Source organism: Pelodiscus sinensis, chromosome 6 (assembly GCF_052426305.1).
Source record: "Pelodiscus sinensis isolate ZL-2025 chromosome 6, ASM5242630v1, whole genome shotgun sequence".
NCBI lineage: Eukaryota > Metazoa > Chordata > Testudines > Trionychidae > Pelodiscus > Pelodiscus sinensis.
Genome location: NC_143057.1, coordinates 116,139,470 through 116,155,506, shown reverse-complemented (window position 1 = coordinate 116,155,506; position 16,037 = coordinate 116,139,470). Strand labels below are relative to the sequence as shown.

Genomic DNA, 16,037 nt, shown 5'->3' with positions numbered 1-16,037 from the left:
GCTGATATTTTGTCCCCTCTCAGTCTTCTCTTCTCCAGACTAAACAAACCCAGTTCCTTCCATCTTCCCTCACTGGTGACGTTTTCTAGATTTTTAATATTTTTTGTTGCTCTTCTGGACCTTTTCTGATTTCTCCACATCTTTCCTGAAATGTGGTGCCCAGAACTGGACACTACTCCATCTGAGGCCTAATAAGCAGAATAGAGCAGAAGAATTACTTTTTGTGGCTTGCTTACTCCTATTAATGAATTCAGAATGATGCTTTTGTTCTTGTTTGTGTTTTGCAACAATGCCATACTGTTGACCCCTATTTAGCTTGTGGTCCACTGTGACCCCTAGATTCCTTTTAGCAATACTCCTTCCTAGGCAGTCACTTCTCATTTTGTAAGTGTGAAACTAATGGTTCCTCCCTAAGTGGAGTACTTTGCATTTGTCCTTATTAAATTTCATTCCATTTACCTCTGACTATTTCTCCAGTGTGACCAGATCATTTTTAATTATGACCCTATCCTCCAAAGTACTCGGAATCCCTCTTGTAATATTGTACAAGAACTATAACACAGCAAGCACCAAATTCACACACAGCTGTGGGATTTTTTAAAGAGAAAGTAAGCAGAGAATGAATTAAAATCTTCCACAGGCCACTTCCCGTCTCCCTTTCCCCTCAAAATACCCCATAGCAAAAGTGGTCTTCATCACTTAAGCAGTGTCTAGCTATGCTGATACCAATGTGGTTGTAGTTTGCCTTATCTGTTGCAGCAAAAATTATAGTGAAGACTGTGGAAAAGTACAGTTTCCCTGAAGGTTTTTCAGTTTCTGAATTTGCAGTTTGCTTTGCACCCTTGATTTATCTGAAAGTGAATTAGAAAAGCAGCAACTTTGCTAAATCTGACATGTTCAAGAACACAAAATGCTGGATATTCTTAAAGGAATTATTTCACTTGGATGAGCTAATGCCTGGGTAGCTTTTAACTTTTCTGCACACTGAGCTTATGACATATTTCTTCAATGAAGTCTAGTTCTAGTATAACAATTGGAGGAGAGAGTTTTTCTCTCTTCCCAACTGGGACCATTGCAATATAAAATCTCATGTTTTAAAATAAACCTGAAATTGGATTTAAAAACAAACAACTGCCTCTTTCATGACAAGTTTTTTCACTCAACTTTGATCAGATCTACTACCAGTATTTAGTGGCTGATCCAAATTCCCTTCAGGTTAATGAGATATTTACACTGACGGGGGAAAAGCCTTAGGTGCTGTACCCCTCAAAGCCACTAATGTGTAGCATTGGCCTTTTGGGCCTCTCGTGTTATTTGATAGTTCCAGGAAACATTAATAATCAAACCCATGCTAAAGACTCTAAAGAAACACCAAGTGTCAACTTCTGACTTTCATCACTTCCTCTGCACAGCATCAGGCTCTGCTGAGCTTATATTTTATCTTAGCCCAGCTGAACTTGCACAACACATTTCATAGCTTCCCATACAAATTTCTCACGCCAGGACCACAATTATTCCAGGAAGGGAGAGTAGGGAAATGACACGAAGAAAGCTGGAGTAATTTACTAGAAATGAAACACTGCCTAATGCAGAGGTGGGCAAATACCAGCCTGTGGGCCAGATCTAGTGCACCAAGGTTAGCCCCTGATGGGCCCCAACCCACCATATTTAACTGTGCCTTTGCAGGTACCGGGGATGGCTGCCAAGGAGAGCTGTGATCTTCTGTACCTGTGGAGGTGCAGGTACATACAGGCAGTCCCCAGGTTACGTACAAGATAGGGACTGTAGGTTTGTTCTTAAGTTGAATTTGTACGTAAGTCGGAACTGGCGTCCAGATTCAGCCGCTGCTGAAACTGACCAGCGGCTGACTACAGGAAGCCCGAGGCAGAGTTGCTCTGCCCCGGGGCTTCCTGGAATCAGCCGCTGATCAGTTTCAACAGGCTGAATCTGGACGCCTGGGACAGAGCAGCTGGGGTGCTGCCGGGTAGGTCCCTGCAGCGCCGCACCTCGGCGCTGCAGGGACCAACCTGGCAGCACCCCAGCTGCTCTACCCCAGGTGTCCCCAAATCAGCCGCTGCTGAAACTGATCAGCGGCTGATTCCAGGAAGCCCCGGGCAGAGCAACTCTGCCTCGGGCTTCCTGTAGTCAGCCGCTGGTCAGTTTCAGCAGCGGCTGACGTGGGGATGCCTGGGGCAGAGCAGCTGAAACTGACCAGCAGCGGCTGAATCAGGATGCCTGGGGCAGAGCAGCTGGGGTGCTGCCGGGTTGGTCCAGTAGCGCCGAGGAGCAGCGCTGCGGGATCAACCAGCAGCGCCCCAGCTGCTCTACCACAGACGTCCACGAAAAAAGCCTGGTCTTCTGGGGGGTGGGGGCGCACTAGCTGCACCCTCCCCCCCCAGCAGACCAGGGAGACGCGGGCGGTGGAACCGAGACACGCCGCGGTCCCGCTACCCGCATCCTCCGCAGCTTTGCTCTGCGTCTCCCTGGTCTGCTGGGGGCGGGAGGCCCAGCAGACTAGGGAGACGCGGAGTAAAGCCGCGGAGGACCTGGGCAGCGGGACTGCGGCGCGTCTGGGCCGTCCCGCCGCCCACATCCTCCGCGGCTTTGCTCCGCGTCTCCCTGGTCTGCTGGGTTCCCCCCCCCCAGCAGACCAGGGAGACGCGGAGCAGCTTTTCTCGCCCCTGAGGATGCCGCCCGCGTCCTCCAGGGCGAGAAAAGCCCCGTTCGTAAGTACAGATCCCACGTAAGTCGGATCCGCGTAACCTGGGGACTGCCTGTATAGGGGCAGCGGCCCACCAGGGGCTAACTCCTGGTGAACCTCTGCTGTTTTATTGCCCACCTGGCTTAGTGCACAGAGGGGCTGCAAATCTCGATGAATAGGGTTCTGGAGGAGCCAGGATGGAGGTGCAACAACAGTGAACCTATGGTTCCTCTCTCAGTTCCTTCACCATCAAACTATTAGAAGAGACTGCCAGAATTCAGCTCCCAAAGAGCAGGGATTTTGGAATGACATGGGAGCAATCTTTTTAATACACATAGGGTATGTCTACACTTGCCCCCTAGTTCGGACTAGGGAGGCAAATGAAGCATACCGAAGTTGCTAATGAAGTGCGGGATTTAAATATCCCGTGCTTGATTAGCATATTCACGGCTGGTCGCCATTTTAAAATGCTGGTCGCCCGATTTAACTTGCCGCGTGTAGACCCTTCCCTCGAATTAACTGTTACTCCTCATTGCACGACGGACTACCGTGTCTACACGCGGCAAGTTAAATCGGGCGACCGGCATTTTAAAATGGCGACCGGCTGCGAATATGCTAATCAAGCGTGGGATATTTAAATCCCGTGCTTCGTTAGCAACTTCGGTATGCTTCATTTGCCTCCCTAGTCCGAACTAGGGGGCATGTGTAGACACACCCATATAGTTTAGTTCAATCCCAGCATCATGACTCAACAGATTTGATCTCAGTAATGTATAAGTCTGAGCAATGAGTTACAACACCAGAGTTGTGTAGGATGAAGGTAGCTTTAGGTCTAAAACCAGTAATGCATCTTGCACTTGAAAATAAAGGAGGGACATGCAGCAGACTGGGGGAAGGGATGGCAACATATTGGAAATTATCAATATGTTTTAGCACTAAGTGCCAAGGACCTTAACTTAATGCCAGCTGGCAAACCTAAAGAACCGTGGGAGGTCTTTTGTCTCTAGGTTGCACAGTCCAATCCAGGTCTGGCCTATGTGAAATGCCCATAGATTCCATCTAGCATCCACTGTACAAGTGTCAGCCACACAGAAACCATTGGCACCGTAATAGTGGTCTCAGTGAAGAGGCCAATGATTGAATGGGGGCATGGAGCATGCACTCTCCCCTTATGCTGAAAGATGGTCTTTCCACATCAGTTCTGAGACACTGACAGGATATTGTGGGGAAGCTTTGGGGTTATTCCCCCTGCTGTGGGTAATGGAGTTCAGTCTCTAAGGTGGCTAATCTGGTCTCTTTCATCGGTACTAAATTCACATGACATGTCTTTCATTTATTCTTTACAAGCACTACTTTGTGTGGACAGCAGCATCAGTCTGCTTCCTCCTGAAAAGCAAATACCTTTTTTCACTGAGCGTGCACTCTTCATGTGTGTGAGTGAGGCTGATCATGGCTTTTAAAGCAGCCTCGCTCTTCTGAGGAATGGTTCTTACATTGGCTTTAACTGCTGCACATTGCCTAGCCTGGCAGGAGGGGAGGGGAGAGGGCAGGGGGAAATTACTCTCCAGGAGGATGTCTTTAAATGCTTTTAAACTTGCGTGAGTAGCAGCTTTTCCCCTTTCAGAAAAGAATGAACTAAGCTGTGAAGACCCTACAGGGTTAAATAATGCAGCAGTTCCAGAAGAAAAAACAACCATCTTTAAAAATAATGCCCAAGGTGGTGGCTACCCACCCCCACAGGCTTTCAGAGCTCTCCCACAGCGAAGGGCAATATTTGTGGGGGCGCAGAAGGGACAAGATTGTTTCTTAGACAACGGCATTCCTGCGATCGTGACTGTCTCCTTTAAAAGTGAAGTCCTTCTGAGTGCATTTAAAATGAATGTAGGTAGGCCCACCAATGAGGGAGGAGGGGCAATTTCCCTGGGACCTGGTGATTCAAGAGGGTCCAAGGCTCCCAGACCACCATCCCTGTTATGCCAGCAGCTGGGCAGTCAGAGCTCCGAGGCTTTTAAATTGCCACTAGAGCCCCAGGTGGTACACTCAGGCAGTTCTGTTATTCCTCCTGGGATGCTAAATCGAGATAGCACGTCTACATTAGGGAAACCTGCCTCGGACTAATTTTGAGGCTTCCCTGCAGTGTAGATGTGCTATTTTGAAATAAGCTATTTCAGAATAACTATTCCGGAATAGCTTATTCCGAAATAATTGTGCAGTGTAAACGTAGCCTAAGGATGCTAGAGGTGAAACACGGCAGAGGGAACTGGGTTCCCCCAATGATACTGATGGGAGGTAGAATGGGGCAGGAGGAACTGGGGCCCCACATTTTCTGGTGCCCTCTGCAATGCATATTTTGTGTAAATCTAGAGATGGCCCTGGACCCAGTTCTGTGAAGTGATAAGTACTTTGTACAAGGCTCTGCGCATGATCCACTCCATGAGCCCAATCCTGTGCCCATTGAGATCAATGGTAAAACTCTCATTGACTTTTATGTGAGCAGCATAATGCCCAAAGTTGAGGGTGCTCGGCCTGATTATGAACAGACCAACCCTTTGTAAAGTGCTTTGGAATAGTTTGTGATGAGGGATGCACTAACACCACTGACACTTTAGCACAGAAGAAGAGCTGTTTAATATGGGACCAGAGTCACAATACAAGGCTTTGCTGTGCTAGGCTGAATTCTCAATGCAGTAAAACAGATAAATATCCCCATAATATTTATGGAGTCATCTGTGGTTAAGAATGAGGAAATGTCATTTTTTATTTATTCTAGCCTTTAAGCTTCTCAAGGCATCTATTGTTCACTTGAAAGTCACCAGGCTGACCTACGACCTCATCGTGCAAGGGTGCTGAACAATTCCTGGTAGCGCAGAGTACCTGCAACTCCCATTAATGGATCTTATGCCTATGGTATTATAATACACAGGCAAAGGACTGATCTATTAAAAGCAACGGACGCTGAGAAAGCTCAGCATCCTGCAAGACTGGGCCCTAGGTCTATATAGCAATTATCAAGTAAATAAAAGTGCCTCCGGGAGCTTAAGGTGGAGATGAAAGCAAACACATGACAAAGATGACACACACAGTTCTCAAGGTGCTTTCTCCTTGATAAAAATACAAGACACCAGCTTTGGAATGAGAAGTGTTTTCTTTGTCACAGTTTTCATGTAATCTAGACTTGGAGCTCCTTGAGGTGCTGGTTAATTATGTAAAAATTGTTCAATGAGTATATGTAGGGTTGTTGGGTTTCTCTTTCTTTAACACAATAATGCCTTGAGCACTGATACAGCCGAACCGTTACACCGCACCATGAAAATGCTATGACACAGACTCGCAGGCCCCATGCTCTCTTGTCTCTGTATGGTCCCTGGGAGGAGCCCTCTTCATCGTGACACCCCTTCTTGGGAGTCACAGTCTCCTTGGAGTTAAGCCCTGTGCCCCAGCACTTCCTGGAACTGTACCTCTCTGAGCCTTCAGCATGAGTGTCTCTTATAGGGTTGCCAGATGGTTTCAACAAAAATACCAGACACACTTGACATGACATCACAATCTACTTTACATCTGATTTAGAAAATACCGGACATTTATATTTTCTCGTTTATATTTTCTCAATTTGTTTCCCGAACAGAAAGCTAAAATATTAGACTGGTTCAAAACCGGACACCTGGCAACCCTAGTCTCTTACCATGGCTCCCTCAAGAGTCCACATGTTCTGGACCTCAAGGGCCTGCATGTCCAGAGGGGACAATGAAACCCCAATTTGCAGCCTGCAGTGACTGTCAGCCTGTGTAAAACAGAAGGATTTATGGAAGGTCTAAACATAGCACAGGAAAATTATTAGGGCTCTCAAGCCTGGCAAGTCTCAGTCGTAATGGGCTCTGGCTGTTCTTTGTCTCCAGTCCAGAATAGGGATGTTAGATAGCCAGTAATAGAATAGTCGACTAACCACATGAATTCTTAGCAGTTAGTTGACTATTCTTTAGTCCTCAGGGGCGAAGCTGGCAGCCAGTGCGCTCTGGCTTCACTCCTGGAGAACCCCCTTTCACCCCACGCTGTTGCCTCCGTATCAGAAGCAGAAGCGCGGGGTCTCAGGCAGGAGCCAGTCTGCGAGGGGAGCCAGTTTAAAAAACAGCTCCCCTTGCAGACCAGCTGCCTGCTGCCCTGCACTGCTGCCTCTGATACAGAGGCAGCAGTGTGGGGTGGCAACAACCCCTGTCTGCAGTAGTCTGAGTTCCTCACAGACAGAGGCTGCTGGGGGGAGAGAGGAGGAGACAGGGGAGGCTGCCATGAAGGCCCTGTCTGTGGGGAGCTTGGAGCTCCCTGACAGAGACAGCAGTGCGGGCAGGGGACAGGCAGAACTGTGGAGTCGGTGCTCCCTCCAGTACCGGGTCCTGCTTCTCCTCACCTTGCTGCCTCTGATACGGGGAGTAGTCACCTAGATTAACTGATGAGTCTAGGCTTATCGGTTAATTGGATCGTTGACTACTCATTTACATTCTTACTCCAGAAGTCCCCTCCTTCCAGCCAACCGTGTGTTATCACCTATCTCCAGAACTACTATTCTGTCCTTGTCTTCTTTCCTCAGTAAAGACATCATTTGGGCCCTCTCTCTCCCATCCTTTGTGCCTCACTGGTCAGAACTGGCTGCAGCTGCCTTCCTGATCACTGGGCACTCTCTCCTCAGTTCCTTTGTCCTCCCTCTGACCAGAATTGGTTGGTTTGCCTCTGGGTCACTGGTTGCCAAGTTCCACAGCATCCAGACTGTTGTCTGTGGTCCAGCTGCTAGGCAAGTGTCCCCCTCCCCCAGTCCCCTGTAACAGTAAACACCCTCTCCTATCAACCTCGTTAAATCACCAGCACACAGGGAAACTGAGTTACTCACACTCTTTGTGTAAACCATTAGAAAAATAAGAAAATCCCCCACTTCATCACATCAGCACAACATGCACAGTTAATAAATACAAACTTTTGGAAATTCTTACATATTTCCATAGCACACTGTGACCATGCCCTGCTGTGGCACCCTCTATTGGCCTTAGAAAGACCACTCTTCAGTCCTCCCGTCTGGTCAGCTTTCCCTTCTGGGTCCTATTCACGGAGCTCTTGCAATCACTCCTGTCGTGGCGATCGCCGCTATCGTCAACTGCCCCACTCACGGAGCATCAGTTCCTGAATTCCCTGTTGCCAGTATTGGCAGCTGTTGGCGATCGGGAGAGGGGGGCCCTGGGCCCATCCTCACTCAGGAGCTCCAGCCCAGGGCCCTAAGAACAGGGACTGCTTTCGGTCGTGTCCGGCTGATGGGGCTCCTATCCAAAATACATCAGCCCGCGGATTTCAACCAGTTGTCCTGCCCTGGGCTGCTTCCTGTCCCCACTCTCTCAGCCTCTCGGCGTCACTCGGTCCTCCACCAAGAACTCTGGTGGCACAGCTTAACTCTCCGGCCACGTTAAGGCACCTCGTTGGCTTACTCGCTGTTGCCATTCTATCTTCCTCCCATTCTTCTCATCTTGCTCCTGCCTCTCTCCTGGTCCCTCTCACTCTCCTTTCCTTGTGACATCTCCCCATCCACTTTTTAAATCCCCCGCTCCTCTTCTCACCCCTGACGTCATGCCGCGCATCCCCCCATACTCCTCGCCTCTCCTCCTCCCGGCATGCCCCAGCTCGTCTGCGCTGCAGTTCTAACAGCACGGGTCTATGCTGTTCCAGCTCCCTCTCTCCCCTGCTTTCGCATGCCGCGGCTTGCGCTCACCGCGGCTCCCGCGGCGTGAGGCTGTTCGCGTGGCGCGTGAGCACCAGGCGCAAGGCTGGTACTTAAACCCTAGTGCTGTGAACAGGACAGCTGCTAAGGGGTTTGGAGTGCGGGGCGGTGATGCCCCATCACACACACCTATACATTCCAACTGATTTTGTGGGCTCCAGAGAGGTCGGCTCAGCCAAAAAAGGTTATTTGTATTTATTTCTAGCATTATTTATTATTATAAGTTTAGGGCTTTTTAATAATACAGGCAGTTGAAATAGGCGAGTCCCTATGGAAGATATTCAAGACCTTTTGTTCTTGTTTATCATGTACTCTTCAATGATCCTCAAGAAAATTAGATCTGATACCTTTAAGGCAAATTCAGAACTGATGCAAAAAGGTACACAGCTCCCACAACGATCCTAGTTGTTGCATCTGCTGACACCAGAACAGAATTTCATCTTTAATGTGAGAGAGTTTAGTTTATTTGCTACTTTCAGACCTCTGTGTTTTTCCAAGTCTTTTCATTTCATAGGGTATGTCTACACTACTCCGCTAGTTCGAACTAGCGGGGTAATGTATGCATACCGCACTTGCTAATGAAGCCCGGGATTTGAATTTCCCGGGCTTCATTAGCATAAGCGGGGAGCCGCCATTTTTAAATCCCCGCTGCTTCGAACCCCGTGCAGTGCGGCTACACGGGGCTCGAACTAGGTAGTTCGGACTAGGATTCTTATTCCGAACTACCGTTACTCCTCGTGAAACGAGGTGTACCGGTAGTTCGGAATAGGCACCCTAGTCCGAACTACCTAGTTCGAGCCCCGTGTAGCCGCGCTGCACGGGGTTCGAAGCAGCGGGGATTTAAAAATGGCGGCTCCCCACTTATGCTAATGAAGCCCGGGAAATTCAAATCCCGGGCTTCATTAGCAAGTGCGGTATGCATACATTACCCCGCTAGTTCGAACTAGCGGGGTAGTGTAGACATACCCATAGTGACTGCAATGAAAAAGGCCATTATGTCTCCCATTTAATATCCCAGAAAGACATTTAACAAACTACCCTTTCGTATTTTATTTTTGCATTTCAGGGTGCAGCGGCTGGCCTTGGCTATGTTGGGGGATATGTTATTAGCACCTACAAGAATTATGACAGCTTCGTGCAGGACAAGTACACCATGCTTCCAGCAGTGATCATCATCTGTGTGGCTCTCGTGATGTTTATCATTGGGCTGATTGGCTGCTGTGCCACTCTCCGGGAGTCACGTGTCGGGCTTGGACTTGTAAGTATTGCGCATTCAGGCAGGATGCAATTCAGATCATGTCCCTAAAGCAGCTAAATGCGGTGCTGGGAACAGGCAAGCTCCACTGCAGTGCACTAGTTCTACTGCAGATGACGCAACACTTCATTAAGCAGCCTAAGGTAGGAACTACAGCCCGTACACAGTGGGGGGTGTAAATGGTGCAAATAAACCTCCCTCCCCCCACGATCCCTCATGGTCTGCCATGGGGCTGATTCCAGCCTGCCAGGGGAAAGCAGAGGCGGCACATAGCCCCAGCCTCCCTCACCCTGTGCTCTGGTCAGCCGGGAGAAGGCTGGGCCTGATTTCCCCCTCACCCAGGAGCCGAGGACGAAGATGGGCCTCATTGCTGGGATGGATGGGAATCAGCCCCAGCCTTCCCCCAGCCAGCTGGAGCATGGGGGAGGGATGCTTGGGCAGTGTACCGCTCCTGCCTTCCTCCAGTCGTCCGGAGCATGCTTACTTGGGGGATCATGAAGGGGGGGTGCGTTTGCACCCTAGCAGGCCACATTTACAAAAAATGCACCTCCCTCACAGAAATTCCTGTGTGCAGGCCTGTACTACAATGACAGGGCTGTATAAAACCTAAATAGGCTGATAGCCACTTTGCAGGCACAGAAAGAAAGCTTGGAACGTGGTAAGTTGGGGGAGCCCAGAGCAGTGCTGCATGGAATATAGATAGCCTTTTATTTCACAGCTATTGGGTTTTAGTCCATTTGCTCTGCTTCAGCAAAGCAGCTTTTAAGAACCTAATTGTTGTCCAAGTCTACACTTAAATGGTTCGTGATATTGGTTTGGAGTGTAATTTTTAATAACATTTTTACACCAGGAACAATCTTAGCATAGACATCGTTAAACCAGCCAGTCTTGCTTATTTTGACTGAAGAGCTGCACTGTAAAAGCATTCTTTGGGTAGGCTGGATAGTAGTGGTTTGATGGACAAGATCTAGTGCAGACGAGATCTTTATTCTGAGCTTGTGCAGACGAGATCTTTATTCTGAGCTTGTAATAAAACCTGGAACCAGGCACTTTTTAGATGGTTTGGAGTTTTTGTGTAAATGATTTCCACAGGTCTGGTGCTAATTTCTGAAGCTAAGAACCAATCTGACGTCATAAATACCTGCTGCACTGCTAAAGACCCTGCTGGGATACAGAGCCCGGCACGACATCGAGGATGAGGGATTGGTTAATATTGGACAAAGGCACAGAGAACAAACCTCCATTCGTATTAAAAATGCAATGGGATCCTCATTGTCCACACAACACAAAGGAAGAACTTGGAGGGGTTTTTTTAAGGCATCAGAGAGTTTCTCAGAGTAAATGATGTGGAATTTTGTTCTATTTTTGAAAGAACCCTACTAGGATCTGAACCTCTGGTTTGCAAGAGCTTGGCGTATTTAAGTTTAAGGCATAGGTCACTAATGCAGCTGTGTAGCCCAATCTCTGTGACATCACAGTGCACTAAAACATCTTTGTTGTCTTGCAACATTAATGCATCACAAGATGTTGATATTCTGTCTAATATAACAAATCAGAGGCTCATTAAACACTCAGTGTGGCCGGGTCCCCCGGGCAGCAGGGTGGCCTAGTGGTTAGGTCCCGGTGTTAGCTGGTGGCCTGGGGTGTAGGACTTCCAGCCGCTTATCAGCGTCTGTTCCTTCAGTTTGGGGCATGGCCCCAAGAGTCCAATTTCCCCCTTCTCAGTGGGGTTTCTTTCTGGTTTTCCCCCTTTGCACCAGGGGGAGGGGGTGCAGCCGACCCAGCAGATAGTTCTGGCACAGGTCCTGCGGACGGCAGAACCAGCTCCTGCCTCTTCGCTGGTCAGCCCCTAACTGAGCCAGGTTTCCTTCTTTTATTCTCCCTCCAGGCCTGGCATTGGCTGCAGGTAAAACGGGGTGGGGCTTATTGGGCAAAAAGGCCTTGTTCAGCCCCTGCACTGATAGGCCCTCTTCTCATTCCCTCACACTCAGTAATATTTGTTTGGAAGACATGGGACAGACTCACAGAAGCTGGGGCTGTCTTCAAGATTTGGGGAGGAGAGACAACTCTATTATTAATTTTCAAACTGGATCCGCATACAAACTTTCATGGGGACTGTGGTTCTTGGATGCCCAAAGGGCCTGTAACCTGCTTCCTGAAGTTGTTTTTTCCACCTGCTAATTCATGCCTCATTTTTTAGGAGTAGACCTAAATTGAGCCTCATCTTATGACTGACAGTTGTGATAAAATGGATCGCTTTAGTTCATAATCTTTCCACCATCCTGCCACTCCTCTTATGATGGTGTACACAATGCACTAGTAATAGTACTTACCACTTTTTTCCCGTAGATCCTGAAGCATTTTGCAAAAGTGTGTATGTATTGTTGTCCCCATATTACAAAGGGGAGATTGAATCCCAGAGTTGTGAAGTGACTTGCTCAAAGTGACAAAGCAAATCAATAGCAGAGCCAGGTGTAGGATATACAGGTATCTTCCCCATCCCCTAGTTCAGTGCCCTGACCGTTCTAGCAGTCATGTTGCAAGGCAGAGGATGTGATCACCAAGATGTGCCTAGTTTCTTTTTTGCTTTATGGACTCTTCGTTCATAAGCTTTTCCTGTGTGAGTGAAAACAAAACTACCTCAAATTCAAGCATGTGAGCAGCACTCTCAGTAAAGTTTGCGAACATGAGCTGTGGTGTAAGATTACTTGAAAGTTACATAGAAGTGCCTGTACTTGTAAAGAGGAAATAGTAATGGTTACTTAGCTTTCAGTTCCTCTGTAACAAGTTCAATGGTCTCACAAAACTGACAAGTTATATACTAGCCCCAGAGGACATCTGATGAGACCAATATGTCACTAAATCCAGTGTCTTATCTCTGGTAGTGCCCAGTACTTGTTGATTAACAGGAAGGTGAACCTGTCAATAGCTTCAAGTAGGACACAAATTAGATATTTGAAGTGTAAACACACAGAAACCTGTTGGGGAACATTTTAACTTGCCCGGGGAACTCATTAATGGATCTAAAAGTGATTATACTCTTACAAAGCAACTTAAAAAAACAGCTGGAGAGAGAAGCTGTGGAACTTGCCTTCATATGCAAATTGGACACATTTGACTAAGGTTTGAACAAAAACTTGAACTGGATGGGGTGTTATATTCAACACCCAAACTGGCATCAGAAGCAAAGTATCGGGCACTTACAGCCCCCTCTATTAGGCTATGTCTACACTGCAGAGCTTTTCCGAGATACCTCCGGCATCCCGGAAAAGCTATACTACATCCAAGGAACGTGTCCACATTTTCGGAACAATTTCTGAAAAAGCGGATGTGTTCTTTTGCCATCCCTGTAATCCTCATTGTATGAGGAAGAAGGGATGTGTCGAAAGATGAGGTTTGTCCGAAATTTGGCCCCGTGTAGACGGGCCAAATTTCGGAAAAGCCTCTTCCGAAAGAAAAGCTGTTCTGTTGTCGTGCTCCTGCTCAGGCCATTGCAAATGGCTGTTTGCATCAGGCTACATCTTCCTGTTAAAAAACGAAAAAGGTAGCTGCCTAGCCCATTCAGATCTGCTGATCTACGGTACAAAATAAACTGCAGCAATACAGCTGTTGTGTCTTCTCAGACCACTGGAAAGGTAGCTGCTCATCAGCCATTTTCAATTAATTTGCCTGCTCTTCAGTCCAAAGGGAGCTTGGCACTGTCAGGGCCAGCAGGCTAGCTGGTATCAATCGTCACAACTCCATTGATTTCCGTGGAACCTCACCTGTTTTCACCAGTTGAGGATCTGGCCCTTTGCTTTTGAAAAAATCAAGAACAGTTTGGCGTTTTCTGCAGATAGAGAGCATTTGGCATTGTCAACAGATGTTCTCCACAGGTCCCTCCTGCCTCCTCAAAAGGGAAAAGGTTTCTTGCATAGTGGAACCAGGAATGAATCCTTCACAGAAAGTATGCCACAGCTCCTCTTGCCAGACACCCTCTTGGGTGGTCACAGACCAGAATCTTCCCACTGGGGATGTGAATGGTTAACTGGAAAGCCTCACTCTTAATGGCCAGGCTTACCAGTGATGCTTAACTGGCAGGTTGCTGGAGCAGCCTGCCATGGGCAGGAGGCTGCATCAGCCCTGCAGGGCCCACCAGAGGCAGGGAGGTTCTCCAGCCTGGTTGGAGCAGTCCCCATCTGTGGGGCTAGGAGGGTGCTCCAGCCCGTCTGTGGTGGGCAGGGGGACTGTTCCAGCCTGTGCTGTAGTGACCCCCTCACACTTGCCCCATTTAATTGCTAAGTTTAAACATTACGTTTAACCAGTTAATTAATTAAACAGGATTTTACATCCTTACTTCCCACCAGGGATGGAACGTGCTTTTCAGAATGGGTGCTGAAAACCGTTTCTCTCATCTTCCCTCTTGGCCAAACTGTTTCGAACTCCAGAGAGTCAAGGACATGATCATCTTTGAGGACCCTCTTGTGCTGTGCATGATTCAGTATTATGGCAAATCTGCCCCTCTCTCCTCCTGTAGTTCTCACAGTTCTCCCTCTGCATGGTTCTTACCAGCCACTTTCCACAGAGGGGGACTCAAGACCACCTTTGTGCTAGATCTCTTTCCCAGCTTCACTGGGTTCTTTCCTTTTAGTCTTCCCTGAGCTTGACAAACCCTCTAGCAGAGTGGGGCTAATAGAGATGTCAGGCACTAGTAAACTCCTTACTGGCCACTGTGGAGCTAATGCAGCCTGTCACAGTAAGCCATGGTTAACACATTCCGGCTATTTCTATACTGGCATGAATTTCCGAAAATGCTTTTAACAGAAACGTTTTCCGTTAAAAGCATTTTTGGAAAAGCGCGTCTAGATTGGCAGGATGCTTTTCCGCAAAAGCACTTTTTGCGGAAAAGCGTCCATGGCCAATCTAGACACGGTTTTCCACAAAAAAGGCCCGATCGCTTTTTTCACAGTCGGGGCTTTTTTGTGGAAAACAATACTATGCTGTCTACACTGGCCCTTTTGCACAAAAGTCTTTCGGAAAAAGATTTTTGCCCGAATGGGAGCAGCATAGTTTTTCCGGAAAAGCACTGATGATTTTACATGAGATCGTCAGTGCTTTTCCGGAAATTCAAGTGGCCAGTGTAGACAGCTGGCAAGTTTTTCCGGAAAAGCTGCTGATTTTCTGGAAAAACTTCCCAGTCTAGACACAGCCTCCTAGTTTTTGTGAGGTACTTACTCTTTGAAATAAGCCTTTGAGATCCTATGAAGCCCTGATTATTAACCCTTCCCGGTGTGATATTCTACTAAGGTTCACAGAAGTTCCTGGTGCTTCTGTTTGGAGAGACAATGCTGGATAACGACAACACACTTCGCCTGGCTTTTTTAGCACTGTAATCAATGTGGTGATAAATTTGCATTTTGAGCCACACACTCTGGCCATCCTCCTTACCTTATCTCTCTTCCGATTTCAGTTCCTGGCCATTATCCTGATTATCTTTATTGCAGAAGTGGTAGCTTTTGTTATGGGATTCATTTACAGAGAAAAGGTAAGATTAAAAATGAGTACATCTGTTCTAATGCTAAGAAAAAGAAAGGCTCCCTTACAGGGTCTAGAAAAAACAGCTAAATCAAATGATTGTATAAAACTTTATTGTACTATAAAAGTGCGTTGAGCAAGGTATACTATAAAAGTTGGTGACACACTGGTCATGAATATCATTGTGTGATGGATGGATGGATGATGTATAAAATATTGTATGTGTGTGCTGGAAATAAGTTTTTAAAATGTGTTTGGGAGGCATACATTAAGCCTGTCCTGGACAAAGGAAGTGGATTCCCCTGCCTGACTTGTTTGATTACAGGCAGAGGACAATGAACATACATTTACATCTAAGATAAACAAACTAACAAGCAGTGGCAGAAGGAGCACAGTGAGCTCACCAGTTGACAGAATCTACATCTCAGGAAGCCCTCCTGTCTCTTGAGGCAGAGTCAATGGACTTTGGGTAATACAATGGGAGCAAAACTAGATTTGATTGATCTGTCACGTATGGGATATGGAATACAGCACCCTCTGATCCTGTGGAAGTCAGATCCTCTATTCTGGAGGGCTAGAGATGCTGGCAAATTGATGTAAGAAAACTGCTAGGCAAAGATTGTAACTCGCTAAAATTGTGTTTTAGACGTTAGAAAGAGTGTTTTGTTTGTAACCAGGCCTCTCTTTTTCTCTTGCTTATTATGAGTTAAATCTCTGTTTGTTAATAAACTTATTCTTAGTGAGCGTGAGTCCTCGACTAAATTAACAGGGCAATGTGTACCCTGCCTTTTGGGGGCTGCAAACCTAACTTC

General features: G+C 47.4%; 1 protein-coding gene across 1 annotated transcript in view; it reads left to right on the top strand.

Annotated features, from left to right (window-relative positions):
• LOC102454270 (tetraspanin-36-like) overlaps positions 1 to 16,037 on the top strand; it is a 43,548-nt gene that overhangs the window by 17,682 nt on the left and 9,829 nt on the right. Inside the window, exons 2-3 of the mRNA XM_006136732.5 lie at positions 9,523 to 9,714; positions 15,161 to 15,235. Coding sequence (XP_006136794.2) covers positions 9,523 to 9,714; positions 15,161 to 15,235 — 267 coding nt within the window. The remainder of the gene's footprint in view (positions 1 to 9,522; positions 9,715 to 15,160; positions 15,236 to 16,037) is intronic.